This window comes from Centrocercus urophasianus, unplaced genomic scaffold (assembly GCF_019232065.1).
Source record: "Centrocercus urophasianus isolate 14NV4802_14NV808 unplaced genomic scaffold, USGS_Curo_1.0 seq_3, whole genome shotgun sequence".
Taxonomy (NCBI): domain Eukaryota; kingdom Metazoa; phylum Chordata; class Aves; order Galliformes; family Phasianidae; genus Centrocercus; species Centrocercus urophasianus.
Genome location: NW_024884866.1, coordinates 204,603 through 232,153, shown reverse-complemented (window position 1 = coordinate 232,153; position 27,551 = coordinate 204,603). Strand labels below are relative to the sequence as shown.

The 27,551-nt window shown below is 39.9% G+C and overlaps 1 protein-coding gene across 1 annotated transcript; it reads right to left on the bottom strand.

Moving 5' to 3' along the window:
- Positions 1-1,184: 1,184 nt before the first annotated feature.
- Positions 1,185-27,300, bottom strand: HSPA4L (heat shock protein family A (Hsp70) member 4 like). Its single transcript, XM_042828405.1, has 19 exons — positions 27,144-27,300; positions 23,902-23,959; positions 22,378-22,518; positions 21,419-21,541; positions 20,064-20,163; positions 18,331-18,464; positions 17,162-17,406; positions 16,998-17,074; positions 15,642-15,793; positions 15,039-15,145; positions 14,533-14,666; positions 13,197-13,399; positions 10,922-11,023; positions 10,301-10,438; positions 9,299-9,424; positions 8,681-8,788; positions 7,441-7,560; positions 6,753-6,914; positions 1,185-6,338 (listed from the first exon to the last, which is right to left on the bottom strand). The coding sequence occupies exons 1-19, from the start codon at positions 27,248-27,250 to the stop codon at positions 6,144-6,146; spliced, it is 2,532 nt and encodes an 843-aa protein (XP_042684339.1). The 5' UTR covers positions 27,251-27,300; the 3' UTR covers positions 1,185-6,143.
- Between the last annotated feature and the right edge of the window lie 251 nt (positions 27,301-27,551).

Genomic DNA, 27,551 nt, shown 5'->3' with positions numbered 1-27,551 from the left:
GAGGCAATGGAAAGCAAAACAAAGTAGGTATCTAATGGTTTGTTATAGAACCAAGATGACGCATATTTACAAAATCAGTTTCTCTTGTATGAACTAAGGTAGCTTGTCTTGACCTATCGGGATAATTTAGTAAATTAGACTGTTGCTGTATTTCCTTGCAAGCAAAACCTAATGCAAATACCATTTTTTTTCTGTGATTTAGACTTGTAAGGAAATTATTAGAAAAAACTACCCTAGTCCTCCTTTGAATGTCCTAAGGTAGATTTTTAAATTCTTAAATTGAAAACCTCTTTCTGGTAAATACTGATTTATCAGAAACCAGCTCACATAGATTGTAACTCCATAAACTTATCTTATACATATATTGCATGCATGTTAACATTCATAAATATACATGTGTGCTTCATTTGTTTTTAAAGAACCACCTTTGTCTGCTCCTAATGGTCTACTCCCTAACCTTGCTGGTAAAATGAGTAATACCATTGAAATATTTTATTAGTTTACTTCTTGACTTCTGCTCCAAGTGTGTAAGACCCAGAGGAATTGGGAGTTGGATAAGTTTTTAATTAAAACATATTCAGGATGATAAAGATGTTGAATCATGGTGTGTCTTCATAGAATTATACAGGGTATGCAGGTATCCTACAGTCATAGCATTCTGGCAGAACATGAAGGAACTGCACCACTGAGACATGCAGCAAGAAGTCCTGCAGGAGGCAGGTGCTAAACTGCTTGCTTTATGGCTGTGCTGCAGGATCTTTTCTTCTCAGAGAAGCACCTCCACCTGAAGCCACTAACTTTCCCAATCAGTTCAAAGAACTTTTTCACAAGTTGGAATAAGTCATTCAGTGAAAGGAGAATTAATTGATATTTGGCAATTTGTACTCTTCCAAATGGTCAAATGTGACTTCAGATGTGGAAATGACCTCATTTTCCCAGAGGCAGAGCAGTAGTACCTTTGGGCTCCAACATGCGGAAGTTTGTCTGCAGACACGTCTGCAGCAGTTGGGATTGAGAAGCACAAGAGAAACCCTGCCTGTCTGAGCAAATTCAGACAGAGTGAGGCAAAAATGCCTGTTGTTTCTTATCTGTGGTCTTTTGGACAAAGGTGTGTTACATGCATCCATTAACTCAGGCAAAGCTGCTTTTAAGAACACTGATGACAAAGTAGGTCTCGGTGGCCATTTATAGTTCAAGTAGCGTTTTATATATTTATTATCATTATACACAACCTTGACAATCTATATTGCCATTCAAAAATAAATTGAGTATTGTCAATTTGCACATAATCTGTCACTAATCAGGATCCCATTTACATACATAGTAAACATTTTGCATACTTAACACTGCCTTTAATTCTAACATCCCCATCTCTCCCCCCCCATCCTGTGGAAATATGTTCAGAATATGTAAACAAACTTTTCCCATTATGCAACATTCAGTAACTAACTCCTTTTCAACTAATTAAACCATTTTAGCACTCTCTAAGGGTGGCCGGTGGGCACAGCTCTGAATTGCATTTTATTTAAATTACTCCTTATGTATTACGTTGCATTGATTCCTGCTTTTCACTGTTCCATGTGTTTTCCTCTCATAAGGAAGACAGAAAATGGGGTTTAACAACGCTCACCTACGTCACACGAGCAAATTTCTGCTGTAGCGCCAACAGTCCTGTTGTGTTCACTTGTTACTTACGTGTATATAGATGGTTGATGTCCTCAAGTTCAACTGTGGTGAACTAAGAATGCACGTAGGAGTCAGCTGGCAGACAATTGCTAGTGTGTTAACAATTTTTATTTCCACTCCAAATACTATAGTGGAGTTGAAATGAAAATTTACAAGGCTGTCAGTGGCTTTTGTAAAGCAACGCAGTTTTTCCTACCTCTGTTTTCTGGTGCTTCAAAGGCTAGAAAATATAGAATGAGAAAAGTAGTGGAATTATATTCTTTCATCCAGTTTCAAGAAAACTTGTAGACTGCAGCAGGTCATGTAAACATGCTTAGCATTTCTAGATCCTATACTGATTCTTATCTCAAGTTTGGTCATCTAGAATTCAGTTCAGGTGGGCTTCTGTATCAGCCCATGGAAATATTACTGTGTAGTAATGCGACAATCAAAGCCCTGCTTTGGAGGATGAGGGTCATACTGAAACTTCTCTACAGGAACTGCACTGAGCTTCTCTTCCTGTAACAAGAAAGGTACTCCAAACCAGCAAATGCAGTGTACCTGTAACATTGCTTCGTGTTTTTGAGAACTGGTGTCAGGTAATCAGAATGACAACCAGAGTACTAAGAAGAATGAAGACTTATTTTTTTTAAGCTGTTAACTACTTAGTAATACCTATGTCAAGAAAGACCTAGGAAAAAGTCTCTATTTCTTAGCCTGTACCATAAGATTATGCTTAAACTTATTCCACACAGGAAAAAAAAAAGAAAAAAAACAACAACCATGGAATATCTGAGAACTTAACAGGAAGAACCTATAGCAGAAAGGGGAGTTCGACATACTGAGATGTTTCAAAAAGTGAAATAATGTCAAATCCTGCAGATATAAAGGCAACAGGCAGTTTGGATGCTAAGATTAACAGCTTTCATTTTTAAGTAGAACAAAAGAAAACTTCATACTACGCCCTTAAAGCAAGGTCATCAAAGGTACCCTCTGAAGGCATTTGTATGGTGTCAGTGTAGACCTCTTCACCTCAGAAGGAACAGGTCAGCAAGAGCAGCTGCCCCCCAGTGCTGCCCCTTCCGACAGGGTGTGAGCATGCCTCCTGCTTGCCTGTGAAGTCCCAGCTCTAACATGAGTTATGTGTTTCACGCAAAGGGCTTGCAGGATTTTAATCCTACTGATGTTTTACAAGCATATTCCAAAGGCAGCTTTTTAACAGTAGAAGGAGGGCACTACCAAATGCAAAGAAAGGAGAGGATTCTTCATTCAAGGTCAGACATCCATAGCCAAATCAATAACTAAACAAGCAAGACAGGTGTACCACATTAAAACTCCTTTGTCAGATTAAAAAAAAAAACAACAAAACATATAAAAACTTAAGTGACAGTTAAAAAAAAACTGTGTTACACGTGCAAATGAATTGCCAGTAAAAGCCCGAAGTAAAAAATGTTGATAAAAGGTGTGAAAATGAAGCGGTTTTAAAATAGCTACTAGCAAGTTTGTTTGCTTGTTAAAGCACTGTAAAAGCCGTTTGTTAAGCAAGGGCATTCGTGCTCAAGGAGGGATAGAACTGGCGCTTATTCAAGAAAAGAGGTAAGGTCTTTCTAGTAAAATACAAGGAAGTAGTTCTGCTCTTTTGTAACTGACTTTTTATGTAACGTTGCAGACTTTTTTTTTTTTTTTACCATCACTCAAAAGTCTACTGGCGTTAGTGTTGCCGTGTTTTTGGTTGTTTTTTTTTTTTGTCTTATGAGATGGAGGGAACTGCTTCAAACATTAGATATATGTTTTCCCCTCAAAAGATTACTAAGTATGAAAAAAGAATAGCTGTTATAAGATGCAAGGTTGTACACTACTGTCAGTCACCACAGTTATTTGTGTTATACTGGAAGATATTCATTTGGAGCCACCCACCAGGGTGGCCAAAGGTAACTCACTGGAGTCCAGCGTGCAAAACCTCTTGTGCAAGTTGTGCATGGTTCAAGTAGTTGAGAACCCTATATCTGTGTTCTGGTAAAGCTTTCCTCTTTGTAACAGAAAACAGATTAGTCATTAACAAGTCATGTTAACGTGCTAATTTTACTTCCATTGTAGTAAGAACAAGTTTGCTCTTACAGATGGGATTTGTAACATGTATTTTGTGACCAGTGACCAGTTGCTACCTGATGAATGCAGGCAGCAGACCACAGGGATCCAGAGATAGAGCAGATGCACAGCAAAAACATGACTATTTCTGTATGAAAACTTTACTGAGACTCTCTTTACTATGCCTGCTTTTAAGCTTGAGACACTAAGCAGCTGTAAAATTACTCTGTCCTTCGTGCTTAAAGAAGGCTTTCACCACCAGTACCACCTGTAATACCATATTGAACATTTAACCATTAAGAGCATAATAAAGAATTTTTTCTTATATATGACATTTTCATCTCCAATTATTGGAGAGTTCATTCTGGAGATTCCCACTGTCTAAACTCTTCACCTGCCAGGTATCAGCAAGTCTACTTGACAAAATATTGTTTAGATGGGTTTCAGGAAGCCAGTACTTAAGAATGCCAGTCATTACTGTGTTAAAGCCATTAAGATATTCATAAAAGATATTCAAATAGCCTACAGGACCAAAGCTTTTGCCCAGTTATGTACTGGCTTACGCTAGGGACAGCTGACACTAAGTACAGTCACTCTGATGCCAAAGATGTCTGAATTATAGCAGAGGAAATCAAGACTGAGATTGCAGAGCAGCTACAGTTCAACACCACTCAAATTTTGTACAAAGGCTTTAAATACGTAAACAAAAGGTGCCAGACCACACACAGCTGGTAGGGGAGCTGTTTACGGGTCAGTCACTTGTATCACTCATGAAGTACGACTGTAGTGCCTGAGTTACTTTAGTAGCTGCGTGTGATGCTTCCTTTCTCTGTGAAGATGGTGCTGAATACAGTTCACTCTATCAGCCGCAGACTGTGTCAGAGACCAGAGAGCAGGAACAGTGGTGAAATATCAGGGCATGGCTGAAAATAAAATGGCTGCCAGAACTGCAAGCAAGAGCATGACTTTTGCTTGTTTACAGCAGCAGCAAGGTTATATGGGATGCCTTAACAGCTACATCCATTTCTGCAATGGAGTTCAAGTCACTGAAGCGTTACACTGCAACTCATCTCAGTCAGCTATGCTAACTTGGCTAATAAACCATTTTCCATAAAGTAGTCCATTTCTATTCTGGCAATAGAGCTGCTTAAAGCAAAAGAGGAGTGGCTTGTTTTAACAAGTGCTACAGTACCGCCGTGACTGGCTTGAAGCATTCAGTATATATGAATGTACACTGGATCTTGATGATGTCCAAGACAGATCAAAGAAACTAGTGACTGAGCTGTATAATACATAATAGACACTTCCATTAGATCAAGTAGATGAGCAAGGATAACTGATAAGCTATGCAAATTCATCAAGTAGATTTTTATCTTTAGAGTAGTAATATCCAGTTTGCATATTCTTCTGTTTAGATCCTTGACCAAAAGGATTGTATGCCAACTACCATGGCTTAAATAAGCGCTTAGTATTTGTTTCAAGTTTGCAACAGACAGCACTTAAGCAACCTCACCATTAGGCCAATATCCAGCTCACACAGCACAATTTCTGCTGTTTCTCATCCCCAGCATGATATGCAATCAAGATGTAGATTTCATTCAAAACAAACCAAGTGGAAATGGTAACATGTGCAGCAAGACATTTTCAAGGGAAAGCTATGCAAGTCCTTGTATATTCTACCACTTGATACTATTATCATTAGCATCATCCTATAAGCACAGTCCGTTATGTACAGCAGTGTGCAATGAGACCATTCACTTAATTTCAGCAAATGGCAGAGCCATTATACTGGTATTTTCTAAGATTGTTAGTGGTATGGGAATCTAAAAAAAATGTTTATGCTTGTATTAGTTTATATGAAAGAGACCGTACAATTTTCATGGTACATCAACAAGATGGACTAGTATGCCAACTAACCTCTATTTTAATATTTAAATTATAACAATACAATAACTAGAAAAGGTCAGTGCTTCAAGTGACAAGCGTTGCCACTTCAATTCCAATATTTTTCCAAAATAAAGATGCAATTAGATCTACACTTGAGCATCAGTAGTGCAATACAGTATCCTTTCCTGAATAAAGGAGCTGAGGTTTATCCACAATAAAAGCTTTAAATAAGGTAGATTGTTGCCATTTATATATCAATTCTGTATGTTTTGATATAAAATATATTGGGAAAGCTTAAACTGACTTATACAATCTACATTTGGCTAAAGCTCCACATAAGCAGCATCAGTGGAAATGAACATCAGAGGTGTACTTAATATGAAACACTTCCAAAACTACTCAGCAACAAATGACAGAAGGTTGGCTAAGAGTAACTGAACATCTGAGGTGTGTACCAAAAGAATGGACCCTGTGCACTATTTTTAGTAACGGAAACACAAGATTTAGTCCACTTCCATTTCTCCAGATGGTTTGGTCTGCTGAGAATTGTCCTTCGCTGGATCAGGTCCTGTTTCAGTGCTGCTCTGTCCATTCACTGGTCCATTATGTTCACCATTAGCTTTTGACTGCCCATCATTGGGAGGTTCTATCTTCGGTTTGGGCTTGTATATAATGGGATTACAGAAGCTATCCAACTCCTAGTTACAACACAAGTGAGAGAACAAGTTATTTGGTGGCACATGAGACTTGAAACATCTCAAATTTCTTTCATGTCTGTAATGACCAACACTACATTTTCAAGGACTAGACTTCTATCAAATCTAGAAGCTTAAAAGAAAGAAGTTTCTGATTTGTTAAAATCCTACAGTAATCAGTTTTACAGCACAACCAGTGCCATAGCTCCAGATGTTTTCAGCTATTCAAAGGCACTGCTGTAAGGTGAAGAGCTAGGACTGAATGCTAATGAAACTGCTGCTGCCAGCCCTGTTCCTTAGAGCTTTACCATCTCTGCAGGCATGATATTCTAGCTCAATACAGAGGCCAAAATCTCATTCAAGAAAAGCTTACTAGACTGCAACACATGACAATTTTTTATTTTTTATTTTTTTTACCTTTGATTTTGATATTATTTCTGCCACTTTGACAATGGGATCTTGAGTTAGGCTTAGTTTGTTCTGTGCATTCATTTTGGTGTTTAACCAGTTCATGGCCTCACTAATGTATTTTTCAACTTTTTCCATCTCAGCAGGATCTAGGTGATCATATTTTTCATCCTAGGGAAAAAGATGTTTTTAATCAATTACTACACACTTCTAAATCAATTAAGAGCTTAATGGACACAACTGAGTACCATTACTACAACCCACTAGAAATCAAACCTTGTTTTTAAACAAGGGTTTGGTATGAAGAATAGCTGTAGAACAAAACACGGGAAGTTTTAAGGTATGTGAAATTTTGAAATGCACACTGCTTAAGCACAGCTGTGTCATAAAGTTGCAACAGAACACACAGACTCACCTGAATAACCCCAGTGTATAACCTTTTGGGTTATGGAAGCAAGGATAACACTGTGGTAGGCATTTCAGGTGGTACAAGTCACCATAAAGAACACGAGTGTTCAATTCACATTCACAAAGAACCTTGAAGAACAGTTTTAGAAGTTCTCAGGACAGTAAGCACAGGTCATTTTACAGCAGCTTAAAAGTTAAGTCCTAGGAGATTTTTTTTTCTTTTAGAACATATACACAAAAAAATCCTGTAGTCAAATTCAAACACCCAACGATCATTCCACGCTTCTACCTTATTTTTGTATGCTTCTACTGCTTTCATAAGGAGCTGAATCTTCTTCCCCAGTTCATTTAAAACTTTTGGTCTCTCCTCATGTTCCATGTATCTTTCCTGAATAGGCTGTCCAAATTTCTGCAAACATAAACCAAGTGAGATACTGCAACTAATTCATTTTCCCAGAAATAAACATCTTGACATAACACAAGCTTCTTTTACTTTGGTCAAGGAATAAAAATGGAATCATAAGCAACTTTTCCCTCCTCCTCACACCCATTCAAGAGTTAATCTTTGCACTTCGCTGCAGTGCAGTGCCACCACCAAAAAAACCCAGAAGTCTAAATAAACGATTAGTGCTCTGCTCTTTCTTGGCAAAAGAAAGCAAAAAGAGCATTTGTTACAATGCACTTGGAAGAGAAACAAGACAATCTGCAGGGATGGTTTGAATTTTAAAACAGTCAGAAAAGTTATATTTTTATCTATTGTCTGTTTTTCCCCTTCTCTTGAATACTGGTATTCAGGCATGAAGGCAGTTGCCCTTATCAAGTTTCCATCAATGACCTCTCCCACAATGGAAAACATCACTTGAGAGGAAACAGTTAGAACTAAAGCTGGACGCATAGCCTTGAATAACCAAATATCCATTCATCACAATTTACACTTGCCCACAAGATTATTTAAGTTTAGAAGTACTTAAGATGGGCTTTTTTTGGTCATTACCAATCAAACAGTATAGTGGAAGTTACTGTTAAAGCATTCATTAACCTTTACCATTTGGTGTTAGACCAAAACTTCTGTTTTATTACATAGCTATTGAAGACCATCATAAACACTGAAACCAGAGCCATCTATTTACAAGTGCAGTTCTGAATACTTGGGAGAACAGTCAAATACTGAAAAGCCTCTTTCAGTGTGTAGCAAGAGCTACAACAAATTCTCACAGTGATCAATTTTACTATTCATCACTAGCCACTCTCAACTTCAGCTGACCATCTTCATATTAGAAGGACAACTAACAGTAACAGTATTGCTAGTTCTATGTATCCCTAGTTCTATGTATTACATTCAATCATGCAACTAAATACCACCCAGGTACAACCTGCATGTCTGTACTGCTGTGTTACTGGATTTATCAAGTTCACGTGTAGGCAGGCACACACACATCCCTCATTAGAAGATATGTGCTTACACCAGCCACATAACATGCATATACACTATTCCCCTTCCCCTCTTTCTGAAGAGCTTGAAGCCTTACTCTTAGTTCCTGGAGCTTATCCATGTACACTTGCTTTGGCTGGTCCTCTCCATCTTCATAAAGCCAGTTTTCTGTGTCTTCCAACATCAAGGTCAGCTTGTTTGTATCCTGTGAAGCAAGTCAGAGACACTATCAATTAGCAAAGAACAAAATGTGTTGCTGGGTAACCAGGTAATTCATGGAGTATAGACTTTGAAACTGCTACTGCGGAATGGCTGTTTCAGAAAATTGTTGCCTATGTACCAGACACTTCCACAGACAGCCATTAGAAACTATTACATGAATATTTTTTCAATTCTGCTTTTGCAAAAGCCAAGTGTACCACCTTCTCTTTTACTTGGGATTCAGCAACACACCAGGTTCACCACACTTTTAAGTGGGGAATTAATAGTGTTTTTCAATAAATAAAATGCAGATAATAACCACTCATTTTTCTGCCCATTTTCGTATTTGCAATTCAAATGCCAGGCTGATGCATAATTAACTTCATTTCTGAAGTTAATTCATTTCACATTCTGAGACAAGTTCAATAGAATCCTGTGGCCTCCACAGATATCACTCAAAGCTTTTGTTAGAAAAATAATTTTCCAACAGCTGAAACACACAGGCGAATCTTACTTCTTCAGTGATGAATTTCTCAAAGACTCCGCACAGTTTGTCTCTGAAGTCATACACATATTCTTCAACAGCATTCTTAGCATCATTCCTTTCTTTCTCAAGCTTGTCTTGCATCATCATTTTCCCCTAGGGTGGATGAAATCTTAGTTAAAACTAAGAATTTCAAGTATCAAAATGAGCATTTGAGCTTGAGCATGGCTTTTCCCAAACCACAAAAAGGACCAATACTGATTTAATCTTCTCCTCTGTGTAACTTATCCTCACCTCAGGAAGAACTGAAATGGGGAGGGGATGGGGGCAAGAACTGCTCACATTCAGAAGCTGTTTGTGAAGTGCTTCAGCGTAAACGGATCAGGTAGAAATTATAGTCTGACCATCACAAAAACAGAAGTACCGACGGGTTTGGAAGTCACTAAGAGTCATTCTGCTCTACAGAAAACTCATTCCCCATTTTAGTCTTTGCACTGACCATCTTTCAGAGAAGATCTTAAATGAGTGCAATCTTTGCAATGGGAGATAACAACTGTAAAGGTGTTGCAAACACAGGATTCCGTGCAAAGCAAGCGTTCTACAGGCAATACTTTCCAACACTTTTCCTGCTGATAAAGCCATTAAGGGCAAAAACCTGATCTAGCCAGCCACACAGCCTACGTAGAGCACACAAAACAGTCTGCAAATGCTAATTCTGACCCATTCAGGTTAGTCAGTAACAATTAGCATTCCTATAACAGACTGTGCAGCCTTTACTGGAAATCCTAGGAATTTCTTGCATAAGAAAGGCATTGATTGTTCAAGGTAAGAACAGTCTAATAGATTACATTCAGATGTGGGTAATTAAGCACTACTAGTAAATTGATTTATTGTCCCAAGAAAAAGACACCAACTAAAAGTAGGCAAAAATCAAAGTCCTTACTGAAGGGAAAGCCTCAAGAAATTCTAAGGCTGTGCAAACAAAGTAATTATTGATGTTAATGTGAGTAATCACCTGTTCATGCTTCTTACCTCATTTTCTATATAACAATTGATAAGATCTTGTCCCAGTTGCCTATAGAGGCTTGCCTGGATAGGTAGGTCAATACTCTTGACTTTTGTTTTAGCTCTTGGCAGGGTTGGATGATCTTGCTTGTCTCCAGAAGAAGCCTGTAAGATTTGCAATTGTAATTCTTTGAAGTTCCTTACAATATTGCTACACTTATGCACAAAGAAGACAAAAATTACTAAGAGCTACAAATTAACTGCATGCAAATGAAGCACAAGCATCTGCTATTCAGAATCACCGTTATTTCACTTTTGAACCAAATTGGTGAAATTTCTTTCTTCAAACAATGTGAAGTGCTGTTTGAAAAACCTAAAGACACTGCATGTTCTTCTCCAAGATTCTCAAGCTTCCCTGATTTTCATTTTCACTTCAAACCTATGTTAAATCAAGGAAACTTACTTCAGAAGTCGTGGCTTACAACACTGAAAGGGAAGTGCTAAGGTAGAATTTCTCTGCTCTTCCAAATACAGTCCCTACGAATCACAACTAAGGAGATTAATGGAATACATCTGAGAATATTAGGCAGAAAAAAGAGACTCTAAGGAAAACAATATTGCGTTTCCTTATCAATGCTGAATACATACCTTTGTTTCAATTCCTGCATTTTCGGTTTCCTCGTCTGCTTGGCTCTGCTGTTCAGCCTGACTTTTCTGAGCACCTTCATCTTGATCAACTTGCATTTTATCCTAAACAAAGAGTTGCGTAACGGAATGCACAGGTTTGTGGTATGATTTAAGACTGATGTCTATCAAAATACATCACAGTCTTTATGTGCTCAATTCAGTCTCAACAAGTCTTTGATTTAGTTAATCAAGCATTACTTCAACAGGCATTTTGAAAACGCAGCATCTCTGTTTAATTTGAGATAGAAACAGAAGCAATTTGGCCTTCCTTCTTTAATCAATTATGATGTTGCTATCCACAGAATTATATTAAGCGCAGGGAATATTCCATTTTAATTTCGAAATAAATACATATGAAATACATGCAAATAAAATTCTAGAAGCACAACACCATCACAGGCAGTAACTACAGATCCTGTAAGGAACAGCCAGAACGTTGAACAGATAACATTTCCCCCAACCCTTAAAAGTTATAATCTAAAACAGAAGTAATTTAATAATTTTAAGTGTTGCCTGCACTTGTCTCACAGGACCATGGAAATTCATTTCTGTAGTAGCCTTTCACAGCACAAGACCAATTATATTTATTGGTCACTCCATGTTTCACTTGAATTTATCAGTAAGTAGTTCACTGCCTTATTTTAGATTTGAGAGTCTTCAAAGACATCACTGTAATTACGAGAGCTGATCACTTGAATTAGTTCAAGTTCTCCAATTCCCTGTTGTCACTGCAAAAACTTTAAATAACATCCTAATAAATGAAAGTTTCAAATTTTCAGAGTGACTATTTGGAAGTACTTGGAAATCCAAGGCATCAATAAATAGTGAAGAGACTCTGAGGAGTAGTCAAGATGTAACCGAAGTAGTCTTTGACTTCTCACAAAGAACTAAACTCATTTATTTATACACCACATGTGCATAAAACACTATTGTTAGTTTGGTGAAATACCAGCCAACTCTAGCACAGGTGCACGTGCTGCAGGTTAGTTGCGTTAGTTAATTTGGCCAAGTTTTAGTGATTGAAGTAGGAAGTAAACAGGCTACTTTTACCAAAGTTCAGCATTCTCATTGCAGAACAGAACTTCTTTACTGTTCTTACTGTTCACACAGGAAAGGCAATAAACTACCTTGCCTACAAGCAGCTGGGAGTGAGGGTTTATATGGGAAATACACACATACACTACAAACCTCATCCTCAGAGTCGAGGGTATCATCCTCAATAATGAAAGGTAATTGCTGACAAGCACCATTGTAAAACAGAAGATGTATTAGGATAAATGGAAGTAATACAAACCAACAAAGCCTGAGGATGGAAGTGGTTACCCTTGTACTGAACACAGTGTACTTACTAAGATTAATAACCTTGACATGCAGCATGCTGATAACACAAAATGCCAGCTATGTCACTTCCAGGCGTTTCACTTCCAAGCAAATGTCAGATGCAAAGCATTTATCCACCAGGAACTGCCAGATACCACTGCTGGTATGCCACTCCCAGCCACAAAAGCACTCTCTGCCACCCAGTCCTAACACCTACCATGTCAGTCTAGGAGCTGACTCTTGCAACTTTCAGCTATCTACCTGTAGTATGTAGGACACCAGCAAAATGATCCTCCTTACACTAGGATGGGAGAACTGACAGGCAGAATGCTGTGAGCAGGCACTTCTACAGCAGTACAGCATTGACTAGCAGTGACATAATGATGTCTAAACCAGTAATTTCTCCAGTATTGATGGCAACACTATTACACATGTATTTCCATTAACTTCCCCTCAAGACTTTTACGCCAGTTCGTTAAGAACTACCTATAGACAAGTACATACAGCGTCTTAAGTGAAAGAAGGCTTATGAAAAAAATACCATCTGTTCTTTAATCAACGAAGACATAGTACTTGGAAAAAAAAACCCACACCTTTAGAATTCATCTGTCAGAACATATTAACTGTGCTGCCATGTGAGAGCAACACAGTAATACCAGGACTAGTGTAGAGATGCTAAAAAAAAAAAAAACAAAGGAAGAAAATTCCCCCTTGGAACCCACTTGTTTTCATAGTTTTGTTTTCATAGTGCCAGGTCACGGGTATTTTAATAATACAAACGTGTTATATAATTGAAGAAATCATGTAAGCATGAAAAAGAGCATACAGCTTTTTGGAGGTGAAATCATAGCAATTTCCAATTATCATCTCTCTTGTCAGAATTACAAGGACTGTAGATATTTACAAGTTTACGTACCAGCTCATCTTCTCTGCCTTGGTTCTTAGTTGATGACTCAGTATCCATCGGTGCATCATTGTGATCTCCCTCGACGTTCTGCCTTTCTATTATGGAAGCATTGGCCACGCTGAAAAGGCCATGAATATTGACACGCACTTTAACTTTCACTTTGGAGTTGTCACCATCATGCTGGGGACCAACATTCTGAATAGTGAAACGCCCTTAAGAAAAGAGATCAGAAAATTAAAAACAAAAACAACACAAGGCCACCAAAACAACAACTTGAAGGCTAATTTAAATCACAATGCGATCTAAATAAAATTTATTTTAAAACTTCCTACCTAGTTTCCAGTTCTATGACAAAAACTGAAGCTAGACAAATTAAAAACTAGTCTGTCACTTAGTTATGTTGTACAGCCACAGGACAATTTCACTATTGACAGAAAAATCAAGATAACACTGTAGCAAGCGTTAAATCTCTCTGCTACCTTTTCTAACCATCACAGTAGAGGAACTATTCTGCGACTCACCTCAAACCATTTATTTCACCCATTTAACTATGGCTTACTTACACTAACTTAGCAATGAAAAAACGTAACAGAGAAAGGTCCTGGATTTAGTTACCCTGATACACTGGACATTTGGAGACTGAGCAGCCCATTTATTGAGGCTTCTGCAAACAGTTAGGTTTGTATTTTGAAAATTGTTGCAAGTTGAGCGAAAGTGATGCAGACTGCGCACATACAGATGAAAATGCTCTTTCCTAAAGATGGGTATCTTGCAGACACCCAAAAAAGCAGTACCAAGTTTATATCTGACTCAGAAGTCAGCAAATAAAATCACGAATCAGTTTTAAAGATGCTGAGTAAATTATGAGTAAAACAGTATTAGCTATCAGGAAACTAATTCAACCGTCCAGTTCTTTGGACTCATTCAGGAAACATCTGCGTTTTAATTTCACAGAAGAGCAGAAAGTGACATAAATTCTTATCTGAACAGATGAATAGCATTAACAGTTCCTTTAATGCAATTACTTCAAAAAATCTGTGCTGGTGGGTCCTGCTTCACATTTTAGTGAAGTTGCAAGAACCAGACAACACAGCACTAAATTCTCTGCAGTGACATTTCTGAAGCATTCAGAAACAGTGAAGAACAAAGAAAGTAAATTTTCTAGTGACTGCCATCATCTGATGTTGATACAGTTTGAGCACTGCATCAAAGACAAGCAGGCTGTTCTCAGCTGTTCTACAGAACTGAGGTTTTACCATAACATAGGAAGCATGGATGTAAAGATCATCAGAGAAAACTTCTTCCTTGCCAATAGAAGTCGCTTTTCTTATTCACACGTTCTTACCTATTCTGGAGTCAGGATAAGGCACTTCATGCGGATGGGTGTAGAAAGCTTCCAGGTCAAAAGGCTCTTTCTTGTGAAAAGTAATTACTTTTGAGAATGGAGCAGAATGGTTCTTGCAGAAGACTTCACATTCCCTACAGCAGTAAAATATTATGTAAAATTTAAACCATTGAGCATAATGTAATGGATTATCAGCAGCCATGCTAAATAAGCCACCAAATAACCTATTTACTTGAAAGTTTCTGACGAGAGCTGCACATTAAAGGCCAGTGCATCTCAAGATGGACTAAACATTTGATGTCACTTAAATTAAGCAACTTCATGCAAATGCTTCTTAAATTAAATGTCTTTTCATTTAAGCAGTAATTGGAAATGAAGAAAAAAAAAAGAGAAAGAACTGTTTATCACATGACAATTTCCAAGTCTGAAAGGCCTTCTCCACAACTCAATTTTTTTCCCCTTACAAACACACCATCATACTTCTCAGCAGACATTGTGCAACTTACCCTGTTCCTTCTTCGTAAGATGATTTCCATCTCAATGTTATGGAATATGGAACAACATCAGTGATGGAAAATTCCCGCACTTTAAAAGCTGGGGAAAGAATTGCACACTAGAAAACAAAGATCAGAATTTTATTATACCCATGTAGTAAAATAAATAGCAATACAGCAACTAATTAATATCTAAGTGCATACAGATCACGTGAAGGTTCCAGCTTACCACAGCATTTTTTAAACAGAATCTTTTTACTCTTGGCAGATAATTAATTGAACTGGCTGACTTTAATTAATTAAATGAACACCATTTCCCTGGTCACTGTCAGTAAAGACACAATAAAATCTTACAAATGGCTTACGCAGTAGTGGACCAATAAATTCAGACAATCAAATTCAACAGGTCTCTAACAGGGTCATTCCCTTTAATATGACAGTGACAAGTTACCAAACATAATACAGTCTTTTCTGATGTGATCTGTCACCAGCTATTCCAATAAGCAAGTAAGAGCTGACCTCCTTCCACCCACAGTGATATTTGGTTTTCCTTAGTTAGTACAGTGCAGCAGTACGTCACAGTAAGCGAGCAATACTGAATTTTAATACCCATACCTGCAAGGCACAGCCTCTTGCAACAGCTTCATCAGCATTTAGTGTGGTGCTTATTTCTTTACAGAAAAAGTTAGAGATCTGTTCCTTCACTGCTGGAATTCTAGTAGCCCCACCAACTATTTCTATACTGTAGATATCTTCACGGTGAAGTCCTAAAAGAAAGAGCGCGCATTGCCTTTACTTATCACCAAGATACCAAAAAGCTGTCTCTACAACAAAAATTAGACAGAGATCTCTTAGTAACTACACATTAATAACAAGCACAGATTAAACTGCCAACAAAATCTTCAAAACCAGATTTGCAGTGAAGCACCTTAAAACCCTTATCCCTCCTGCAGGCTAAGAAGTTTACTGGTTGCACAACTCTGGAAAATGCAGAAGCAAAGCATCAAATACAGCTCATGTTGTGACAGCTGTTCTTCAAAAACACCTTGTATATGTGCACCCTCTCCCTTCTGGTGGACATAAACCCAAATGTGCAATCATTTCCCTTGGCAGCCCTGTACTACTCACACCACCTCTCATTCCTCCCAGACAAGAATAAAAGAAAGCCCAAACATACCTCATCGTATGTTTGGATTAATTTTTGTTGCCAATGAGAAAAGCAAAACCCTTGACTGAAAACATAAAATAAATATTCAACTGTGCTTGCAGGTTAACTTTAATTCTGGATTCCAGATATGAGCATGAAGTGATCTCAGAATCTCAAACAGCTGTCAGTCTTGTTTTTGCTCAGCAGTTATTCAAGTTCTTACTTCCAGCATTAGTTACCGAGCCAACTCAAAAAATAAGCAGAATATTTCCCTTTTTGTTGAAGATGCTAAAAATAGGGTAAAACCTTTTTCTAGGAAAGACTATTTCTCTCACTAAACAAACAAACAAAAAGAAACTGTTATTTGCACATGCTTCAAAAATTCTGAGAATAGACTGCCAAGTTCTCAGGTCAGTGAAGACTTATGTATCACATATGGAACAGGCTGGCCAGACAGTTGCTAAGTGTTTCAAGTACAGTACACTGGTTTCCCCCATCCCCATCATTCCCCTCTTTTTTTTTTTTTTTTTTCCTTTAAAAAATACGTATCTATTTCCATGGCCCAACCTTTTCCATTACACAGGGTGAATGAAGGTCAATAAGTCAGGGTTGCATACGCATTTGTGCACTAAATGAGGCAGGAATGGGATTCATGCATACATGGCAAGCATATGAATGGAACTTACATTTAACTTTTCAGTACTTAGCTTTGCAATTCTAATGAATACAAAAATACATTAAAAAGATAATCATTAAAGAGATCTAGGATAGCCACATTACTGATTACTTTCTAGAACCAAAGGTAGCACCCAACTCCTACTTACTAGCTTGTTCCATGGCTGCTCTTAGAGGAGGCTCCACTCGGGACAGAAGGGCTGCACACAACTGCTCAAACTGAGCTCTGCCAGGAACAGGGAAAATGTTTCATATTAAAAGACAGCTGAGATACCACGTCTGGTCATACTTCAGTGAAAATAACGTACGGTACCTGTTCATCTTACTAGAGACATCAAGGTCATTCATGAAGCACTCTATATTCAGCGGAAGGTCAGAAGCATTTGCACTCATAAGCTTCTTTAGTTTTTCACATTCCTGATACAATCTGAGCAGTGCTCGGGGATTCTCTTTTACATTCAGTTTGTATTTTGTCCTAAATTCCTCGGAGAAGTAGTCTACCAAAGCCTCATCAAAATTCCTGCCACCTAAGAAAGGGTCAAAGGTAGCAGCTAAGACCTGCATAGAAGTGAAAAAACAAATAAAACAGAATATAAGTTATCTAATGGCATTTCTTTAGATATAGGGATAGGTTTCATATAGTTTTAAAAGTTCACATCTTTTGTGGATGTGAACCAGCTACTGTCAGTTGCATCACAGAACAACAACTTAAAAAATAAACATGACAAATGACTCACTTCACTTCTTTTCTGCCCTCCTCAAATAAAACACAACCATTATTATTCTAAAAATGAAAGCTACATTTATCATGCCATTTTCCACCATGCTGCAGCCTTTACTCAGTTTAGTAGCTCACTGAAGAAAAAGCAAGTTAGCTGTTTTTTTATGCTGTTACTAACCTTGTGATTCACTCTCCCTCTCTCCAAAAAACAAAAACCTCACACCACTATCATCTTCCACATGACCTCAGCTGAAGTCTACCAAAGACCAATGCACAGAAACACCCAGCCAGCAGTAGACCAAACCTCAAAGATGAAAATTTTGAAACAAGAAAGCAAATACTGTTTTGTTTCACATTTGATTGAATTTAGATTTTACATCATTATAACATGGTAGGGAAAAAAATGATCATAAGAAACAGTTTAAAGCAATTCAGCAATACCCTATAGGTAAGTCAATCATTCCATCACCACTCTTTCGGTGAGATTACTAGGAATGCACAACTATTTCATTGGGAAAACAAGGCACAAAAGCCACATATTTTCTTAACTGTCAAGCACTTTCCAAGGCAACCTTTGGGCATTTTGTTATTGAAAACTGCTTTGTCGCAACTGCAAAAAGGCCAGGCAATCTTGGTATTCCGCACTTCAATACTATTTGCTGTAGATTTTGTTTAGTTACAAAACTTTCCACAGAACAATATTTTTAATTAAATGCTTTGGAAATATGGTATTTTACTGCAAAGACTTAAAAACAGATTACCTTCAGTTTTCCCTTGTTAAAAGCACAGATTGAAACCTGATACGCAGAATGCCCCATATCGACAAAGACCACATTCCTCGGCTTCTCCTCCAAAGCCGGTAGATCTTGCTTGTATATCCCATAGGCTAGAGCAACTGCAAAAGAAACGTGTGAATGTCAAGGCAGAGCTGCATTCAGATGGAAAGCATGCTTTAGAAGCACTACCAAAAGAAAGGCGCTAATTACACTTAAACTAAATACTTCCATCACTCTGCTCTCACAGAATATTTGGGCGCAAAGAGACATGACTTTCAGGCTCTACGAGTTGCCTAATTCTGTGCTGTCATTCGATTTATAGTGTTACTATTAGCTCACGTTAATTCATAACTGCCATTCAAGCACTCTGTATCACCTCTTCCAGCAGCAAATGTACACTGTGTACTTCCAAAGCACAACGTTAGCAACACACGCTCTACCCTAACTTACAATTTTTAGGATTTGTTGGCAGTTATTATTCACACATAAAGGTCACACCTGTAACTCTCCTCTGAAATTACGTTCAGAATTCTAGCTCAGCTCTGCAACAAGTTTTCAAAATAGTTTAGGAGAAACTAAGATCTCGAAACCAGCATTCGCCCAGAGAGCTTGCTGAGATCTCATAGAAGAATTCATATCAATAAAAATTACGTGACTGGTTTAAACCGCTCCAACTTCAGTTCCCATGTGGCACTTTTTAATACTCTGCCATAGAATTCATCAAAACCGTGTAAGGGCAGTAAATAAGTTACTTCAGAGAAATAACAATCATGCTAATGCTACAACTGACAGATTTGCAACAAGCTTAAACTGTCACTTTCCCACAGACTTTACTCAATTTGAATATTTTTAAAAGCGATAACTTTGGTTTCTAAATATGATCAGCAGATGAGCCTTAAGATAAAACTCCGTAACAGTGCAGTTTGTGTAGAAGCACCTTTTTAAACCACACATGAGAAGTTAAACATGAGGGGGTTTTTATTATGCACTTTCAAGATCTCCCCTAAATACATTTCAATTAAAAAAACAAAAACAAAAACCAACTTCCTCCTCACACTACTGTGAAATTTGTTTTTATTTCAGCACAGACAATAAGCTGGAAAGAAAAATCTGTCGTGTTACTGTTTGATCAAGAATTGGAAAGAACTTTACTTGCAGCTAACTACAAGTTAGAAAGAGATATGGATGAGGTGATTTGGATGTAGAGCAAACCCATGGAAAAAAAATCACTCTTAAAATAAGACTCCACAACACATCTCACATAAATAATGGATTAATCGCAATCTTTCAGACAGAAAATATGCAGTTACATCTGATAACACAACATTATGGTACTATTTAATACAAAAGCTGAGGATTTAGGTCAGGTGCATATCCCTGCTGGATTGATTCTGAAGCTAGTTCAGGCTTTCCTGACCTACCTGCTGCAGCTCCATGGTACAGAGGAAAGCACAGATACCCACTTCACAAGCAGGGGAGCTATTTAAGTTGCACCGTATTATGGTTACAAAACGCAAACTCTCCTCAGGGCCCCTAAGCTTCATCAGTTCACTGTGCTTCCAGTTCCCAAGTTGGACTGGGCAATACAAGCCTCAATAGCTTTTTCCAAGCTCCTTATTGTTTAACAGTAGTGCGTCACAGCCCTTACAGATTCAACAGTTTGTTAAGAAAACATTTACATGCGTTGCCGCTCTATTTCTGTGCACACAGGACTTTACCTGCTGTAGTTTCATTCATTAGCTTCAGACAATTTAATCCTGCAATCTGAGCAGCTGCCATTACAGACCTTCTCTCCGTGTCAGTGAAAAAACTTGGTACCTGTTTCCAAGAAATAATTACATAGGATATGACATATAGACTTCTAAATCAAAAAAGTCTGATTTACCCACTAAACAAGACTATAAATTTCAATACCACAAGAAAGTGTTATAAACTAACCTCAGATTAATAAGGCAGTCTGAATACAACAGCCAAGCAATCCACTTTATGGCATACTTTAATTAAAATTTCAAACCATGACAAAAACATGCAAGTGAAATTCAAACCTGTTTTTTAAAAAAGCATATTTAAGCACCAACAAACCTCCATGAAGTTTTCCTTCTTCTGATGAATCTGATCTCAAAATCATTATGAGCTCAAAACATTTATACACCCAAGCCAAAAGATTTACTTAAATAAGTATGCATAAATACAGAGCCCCAGAAGTTATTGCTGAAGCACTACAGTATTTTTAGGTTCAGAACCTCTGAACTAAATTTTGTGCTACAACTGGGTCTATATCAAGCTGTACCATTTTACCCAACTGACAGTTCCAGCTTACAGTCCACTGCAGTCTTCAATTCCACCAAAAATAGACAAAGCACAGAGACCTAAATGTTTCTACGTGAAACTGGCTGCAGTCAGTTGCCATTTCTTCAACTTCAGCAAAGCTTAACACATAATTATATTTGTATTTTCTATTTTGTTGGCTACCACTTTTCTACAACGTGAAAAGCAGACATCTAGGACTTCTATATTGGGAACAAATCCCTTCTAAACCCTCCTGCCTAAGTTCTGCTGCCCCTGCTCACCCCCATGGGTGAGCTGCATAGCAAAAAAGATACCAAGCAGATGAGCCAAATAAACACCTTTTCAATGGACATAGGTAATTCAGGTTTCTTAAATCCCCAGTACATTATCTTCAGAGCAGTAAGTTCCAGGTAACTTTCAAATACAATACAACCAAACAGCACTCAACTACAAAATTGACCATACACTTGGGAACTTCTTTGGGACTAGGAAAAAATGCCTTTACATTAGAATATTTCTTTTCGAGAAAGCAAGTTACAGCAAACCAGCCCCAATCAGCCTACACAGTATATTTTCTCAAAGCGCACTCAACAAGTTTTCCACGTTCTCGTGTATGACGACAAGTGTTATCAATTGGAAAAAATCTGTAATAAAGACCCAAGTCCTTGTCAATGTGATTTCTACACACCACTTGTATCTCTTCCCTGTCACTTCATGGCATAATGGCACAAACTTATATAAAGTTACCCGTGAGCAAAATGACAGTAAATGGATGACAACTTACTGAAATAACACAGTCTGCCACTGGTTTCTTTAGAGCACTTTCTGAAGTCTCTTTAAGTTTGGCCAGTAACATTCCTGTAATTTGTTCCACTGCAAACAGCCTCTCTTCATCCAGGTATCTCACCTGAAAGACAGAATTGCAGTTCTGTAAGAAATCATCCCACATTAAGCACTGTAAGCAACAACGGCATGGCATTTTTCACCAACAACCTTTTCTTCCTGACAAGGAGGTACACAAGCAGCTTTGCCCAAGATAAAAAAAAAAAACCACCTGAAAAGAAACCTAAAAAAAAAATATCAGAAAAAAACATTTGACTCATTTAAAAAAAAAAAAAAAAAAAAAAAAAAAAATCAAATACCTTTTCAGACATAGTGTTTCTTATCTAAGACCTACAGTCAGAGACTCAAGCCAAAACGTCTGAACGTTGAGAACAGCTGTTTCCAACTATTAGTTTGGAAGTAATTTAAAAATAACTTGTTCAGATTAAATGTTGAGACAGAATTAACCTGGTTTTCAGCAACTCGGTTTCCGCACGTCCGTAAGTCAAACGAGGTATCACAAATAATCACACACTGTAATTATACCTATGCAGAGGTAAACCTCGTAGGGTATAAACTATTAATGAGACTACAGAAAGCTAACGAAGAGAAACCACAACAGACATCTCAGAGAAAGTACCATACTTGAGCAAATGTTATTGCAGGGAAAAAGGTGCTCTTCATCTCTTGAAAAGAGCAGGTTTATTGCACAGTTTTATTCAAGCTGAATGAAATCCAAGCTTAATGCTTCTGGTATTAGTAACTGTAAAGTTTTACAGGACATCTGCAAGGGAGACAATGCAATACCTCTTGATACCACGTACACTAAGAGACATAATTCTATAATATGCACCAAATGGCAAAGGTTTGAAGTGCTGGTCTCTAATGCAAGAGATGACTCTGCACCAAGTTCTAACTTACCTTTACTCCTACTGAGCCATTTGGCATCTTCTGAAGTTCGTAAGGAAGTTTGGCCCTTTCAGCTTGTATGTAAGGATCTTCAAATGCTCTTCCATGCAGCTTTTTGAAGCCATGCAGTGTATTTTTTACATTTGTAACAATCTGTGAAAGATATTCCATTTTCAGTTATCTCTTACACACAGACTACAGAAACCCTTCAGATGATAACTCCTGTTATGTTGGGCTCAATGCACGTACTGAACACACTTCTTCAAGCGTCACACATTTACTGGAAAACACAGAGTGCGAAGAAAGCAGCACTCTTTTTAGATCTATGGTCTCCACTATCAAACCCAAGTTTACTTTCCCCTTTAGTAACTGTTAACTGCTGCACCTTTTATTTTAAAGGAGCTTCCTGACATCGTGTACAAGATTTGACGATTTACATATCGAAGTAACAGCAATCTGAAGTAACAAATAAAGCCATTACCTACATTCACTTCATATGAAGCTTCAACAAGTGCACACACTGCGCTCCTTTTCTCTTAAAATCGTGCTCTAATTCAGATTCCAACTGCAAAGAAGATAAAGCCCTCCCTCCATCTATTATGTTCTGAGTATTTCACATGGATTATTTTAAGGAAAGATTTTGTCAGAAACCCACACTAACACATACAATATTAAATTGAGCTACCAAAAGAAGATACTCCAGGGTAACCTATTTCAGCATCAGCCAGTCTAGTTTACTACCCTAAATAACGAGCTGAACAGCTGGAAACATTACCAGCAGGACACCTTCCCACCAGCAAGCTCAGGGGCTGAGCTCAGATCAATAGTGTAAAGTTTCTTAGAACTGAAGTTATCACAGCATCTGCCACGTCCTGAATGCTCATGCTACTACCAGGAGGCTCCATCACCTCTACAGCTGCTCAGCAAACCTGCTGTTCAATTTCCAGTTAACTGCACTCCACTTTGGGGAAGGAGGCCTCCTCCTTTCAGCTTGCTAACACGATGTCTGAGTGTACAGAAAAAGGGTAAAATCTCATCTGCTTTGGCTTTCTACATTCACAGTGGCTATTTTAAGTTTTCTAAGTATTTTCCTTCCAAAACAATTCCTGGTTCTCCAAAGCCACAAGTGAAGTTGCAAAGAATTAGCTAGCATCAGTATCAAGCTTTTGCTGAACAGCTGCTTCAACTTTTCAAAAACTGTAAGCACAGAATCCCTCCCATCCCCCACATGGAGATATAATTTGGAACTGTACTCGTACTGTCACAAATGGTCAGGAAAGAAAATATCTTACTGGGAAAGATGTCCATTTTTTCCCATTCTCTATTCTTAATGACAAAACAGTTTGTAATAGAATTAAAAAAATACTAGAATAACAGAATACTGACGCAGTAATACTGCAAAAAGCACACCTGTAACAGACAACTTACTTTGCAATATCAAGTTTATTCACTACTTCTCTTTCTGAAGCTCAACAGAATGCAAGTCAGGTAAGTGATATGCTCTTGTATCCCCCCTGCCCCCCTCCATCCATTTACCTGGCTCTTTGCTGCATTCCCAATGGCCCGTGTCTTGGATCCTAGAGATATACATGCTCTAAATAAAAAAGAGAAAAAAAAAATTGAGTTTTAAAAGGAAGTGTTATAAACTATATCCACATAATTCTAAACAAAGCAAAGCCCCAAAAACTACAGTGAAAGAATATGGTTGTGGTACTAACAACATTACTGTATCAAGCACCAGAACTTGCTGTGGAATTCTTGCTATTTCATTCTCTGCAAACTAGTGTAGAAACTCTGGCAACCACAATTGTTCTCAAGGCATTTAGGGAATTCTTTAAAAACAGAAGCGTTCTACAGATTCTACAATAAAGATAAGGAATTAATAGTTAATTCCAGGTGACAGCTTGGAACCAAAGTAGTCTGGAACACCAAAAAGGAAGCTCTGAACGTCACCAGGCAGTTATCTTGAAACAAAAACCCCGGAGTCTGACAGTACTACATTCACACTGCAGGAGTAATTTCCAACAATCACTGTGAGACAGTAATTAAAAATAACACCCAAGCCTGAGGTAGCTGAGCAGCCCAACCCCACAACGCACGGGCACTCCCAGTGCCGGCCAACTGCAGGCAGACGCCCTATAGCTGCCAGTCATCACAGGTCTGGGAGGACCTCAGCAGCCCGCAGCCCCATGCAGCTCTGTTCCTCTCCCAACCCCTTCACCAGGAGCACAGACACTGCATGGCCACTTCCCCAGCAGCCTTCCCTCTAGTGTCAAGAGGAAGAAAACCTGCAAGAAACACACATAACAAGGCAACAGAACTCCACTCAAAGCCCCACTAACTCCACCAGCAGCTAAGTAAAACTGGAGTAACTACCAAATTTTCTTTCTCCAACAACACATACTGCATTATGGCCTCCTCCTAGCACGTTCTACTCTCAGTATATCATCCCAGTGTGTTTCCAAGTACTGCCAACAATCCTTGCTTTTTTTCCCCACCCCCAATCACCAGCTCTGCTTGTACAGATTGGAAGTAGGATTTACTCTCATCTGGGAATGGATCTGCCTGAGGCCATTCATCAGTAACATACAACCACAACGCAGACCCATAAGGTTTAAATTTCACTGTTTAATGAATGCATAAAGGTCGGTGCAGCAGACTACTTCCTGCCTCCTCCCCACCTTCACCATGCTGAGGGAGGGCACTGCATACACTTGGATAGCACCATCAACCAACTTTTCTACTCTATACACCACCACACTGAACACAGCCCTGCAGAAAGCATCCTGCCTTCCTCTGAAGCAAGGATCTGAGCAGGACAGGGACTGCTCTAACAGCGGCAGCTCTCCTCACCAAGAGACTGCAATCTTCTCCAAGCTCTGTTTTGAAGATGTTCTGAAGAATGGTTTTAATTACAGCTTGTGACTACACTAATTGCATGTGGTCTGAAAAAAAGTTATTAAAGATTACGAGCTATCAACCATCAGCTTTTTTTCTGCACATTGCCACAGTGTGAGACACAGCCACTTGCCCTGCGTTCAGCAGCCAAGGCTCAGTGCAAACGTGTGCAGCTGACCTGCTGGAGTTCTCCAGTCGGAAAAAGCCAGGTCTCAGTTAACACCAGACACCAAGGTCAGGAGCCCCAGGGAGCATTCTACATCTCCTGACATAGACAGCTTCACAACAGAACCTTTCTTTCTGCAGTGCTTATCCCAAAGATGCACATCTTATAAATGCCAACAATCCTACACCTTAAATTATAGAAGATGGGTTTGATGTAAAGGATCACCAGAATGTTTTAACCATCACGACACAGTATTCAGGACTTAATGAGCACTGCACTGAAGTGTGATAATGCACCATCTTCCACAAACATATACTGCTTTTATGTAGATGCAAAGTAGGCTCTACTGACAACGCACTGTCCGCACCAGCACTGCACAGGTATCTGAACAGGCTGCAAAGCCCAAGTGCTGGCCGTGCTCGTAAGGCCTGTGCAGAGAGCATAACGAGCCCCATGAAGCACATCCAGCACTGCCCTCTCTTTAGGAAGCTCAATGACACGCTGTGAATAGGAGTGTCCTAGCTTGTCCAGCACTGGTTCAGGTATTTTTACTGAGCCTTACACCAACACAACAAACACCGTTGCTTGGTAAATCTGGAATTAAGTGCCAAGTATTTGGGACACATCCTATCCATGTCAGCTCCTGGTTAACTGCAGGTCTCTCAGTGATGTAAGCTCTCCCACAGGAACAGAGAGATAAAGCTCAGTTACTGCACTGTTCAGTGAGACACAGAGCACTTTCGATGCTTTTAAGTGTTACATCTGCTCAAGCCCTACTTGAAATAAGACCCAATTACTTCAACAAGCTTCTGTGATATAACTATTTTAACACTGTTAAGTTTGCTTTCAGACAACAGCATTAGAAAGGGAGTTCGTTTTCTATACTGTACTTTCCCTGTGACAATTTAGAGAAAAGGAGAGAAAATCCAGACACGTGTACCACTGCCTGTACATAACCGTGCACCCGGTGCTATCTCACTAGCTGTGCCCGAGATCACTTTCACAGCCACTTCGCAAGAGCCTCGAAGTACAGCGACTCATAAATTAGCAACGAGACGTTCGATACACAGAAACCTACGGCAGGTCAGCTTGCACATATCGCACGCCAAACAGAGCGAGGCGACGGACGGGCACCGGGGTTTCCCCGGCACAAAGTTTCAGAGCCGGCTCTCGGCCTCTCAGCGCTAACGAAACCGACGGGGGATGCCTGCGCATCCTCCCGTCTCCGCTGCCCGCGCAGCACGTTGCGGCCGCGGGGAGGCACGCACAGCTCCGCGCTGCCCGCTCGTCTCGGTCACACGGCCGTTCGAGACCCGGCGGCCGCTCCGGAGAGAAGCGGCGGGACGCACGCACGCGAGCACAGAGCCATCGCAACGGAAATAAACAGAAACCTGCGGCGCCCGCTGTGCTGCGCCGCACGGCGCGGTCTTCCAAGGACACGAAGAAGTCACGGCGAGAGATGGGGAGAACGGCGCCTCTAGCACGGCGCCCCGCAGCCCTCCTGCCGGCACCGCGCCGCTCCCGGAAGCCCGCGGCGCGCGGGGCAGGGCAGGGCAGCAGCCGGCGCCGGACCGCGTTGGGGAGGCCCCGCGGGACGGGACGGGACGGGACGGCCCGGCCGGCGCCGCCGCCGCCGCCGCCTTAGGGAGCGGAGGGCCAGGGGAAAACGGCGGCTGCGGCCCGAAGGAGGGCGGCACGGCGCGGCGTTACTCACGGGGTGCAGCGGTCGCTGTACTCGTTGGCGATGGTCTCGATGCCGCCGCTCCGCGCCACGCCGATGTAGCAGTTCAAGAAGCCGAGGTCGATGCCGACCACAGACATGGCTGCGCTGGGCACTACCCGCCGGCCTGCGACCGCTGCGCTGCTGGGACCGGCCGCCGCCGCCTCTCCTCCACTGCGGAGCACCAGCCACCAACCGGCGCCTGCTCGCCTCTGCGCAGGCGCGCTGTGGCGGCCGCCGGGTAGTCCGCCGGGCGCCGGCTCCGGCTTCGGCACTTTCCGGAAGGGCTCGGGCCGCGCAGGCAGCGGGCGCCGCGCATTCCAGAAAGATCTGGAAACGAAGGAAGGCGGTGTCACCAGAGCGCCGCCCCGCGCCGCGCGTCAGTACTGCGGCGGGGCCCGG

Bases quoted from the DNA above. Each gene is read 5' to 3' on its own strand.
- HSPA4L (XM_042828405.1), bottom strand. From the start codon at position 27,250: ATGTCTGTGGTCGGCATCGACCTCGGCTTCTTGAACTGCTACATCGGC. The intron at 23,960-27,143 runs GTGAGTAACGCC...TTTTTTATTTAG, and splicing joins TACAGCGACCGCTGCACCCC to AGCATGTATATCTCTAGGAT. The intron at 11,024-13,196 runs GTACGTAAACTT...CTCTTTGTTTAG, and splicing joins AAGGCAGAGAAGATGAGCTG to GATAAAATGCAAGTTGATCA.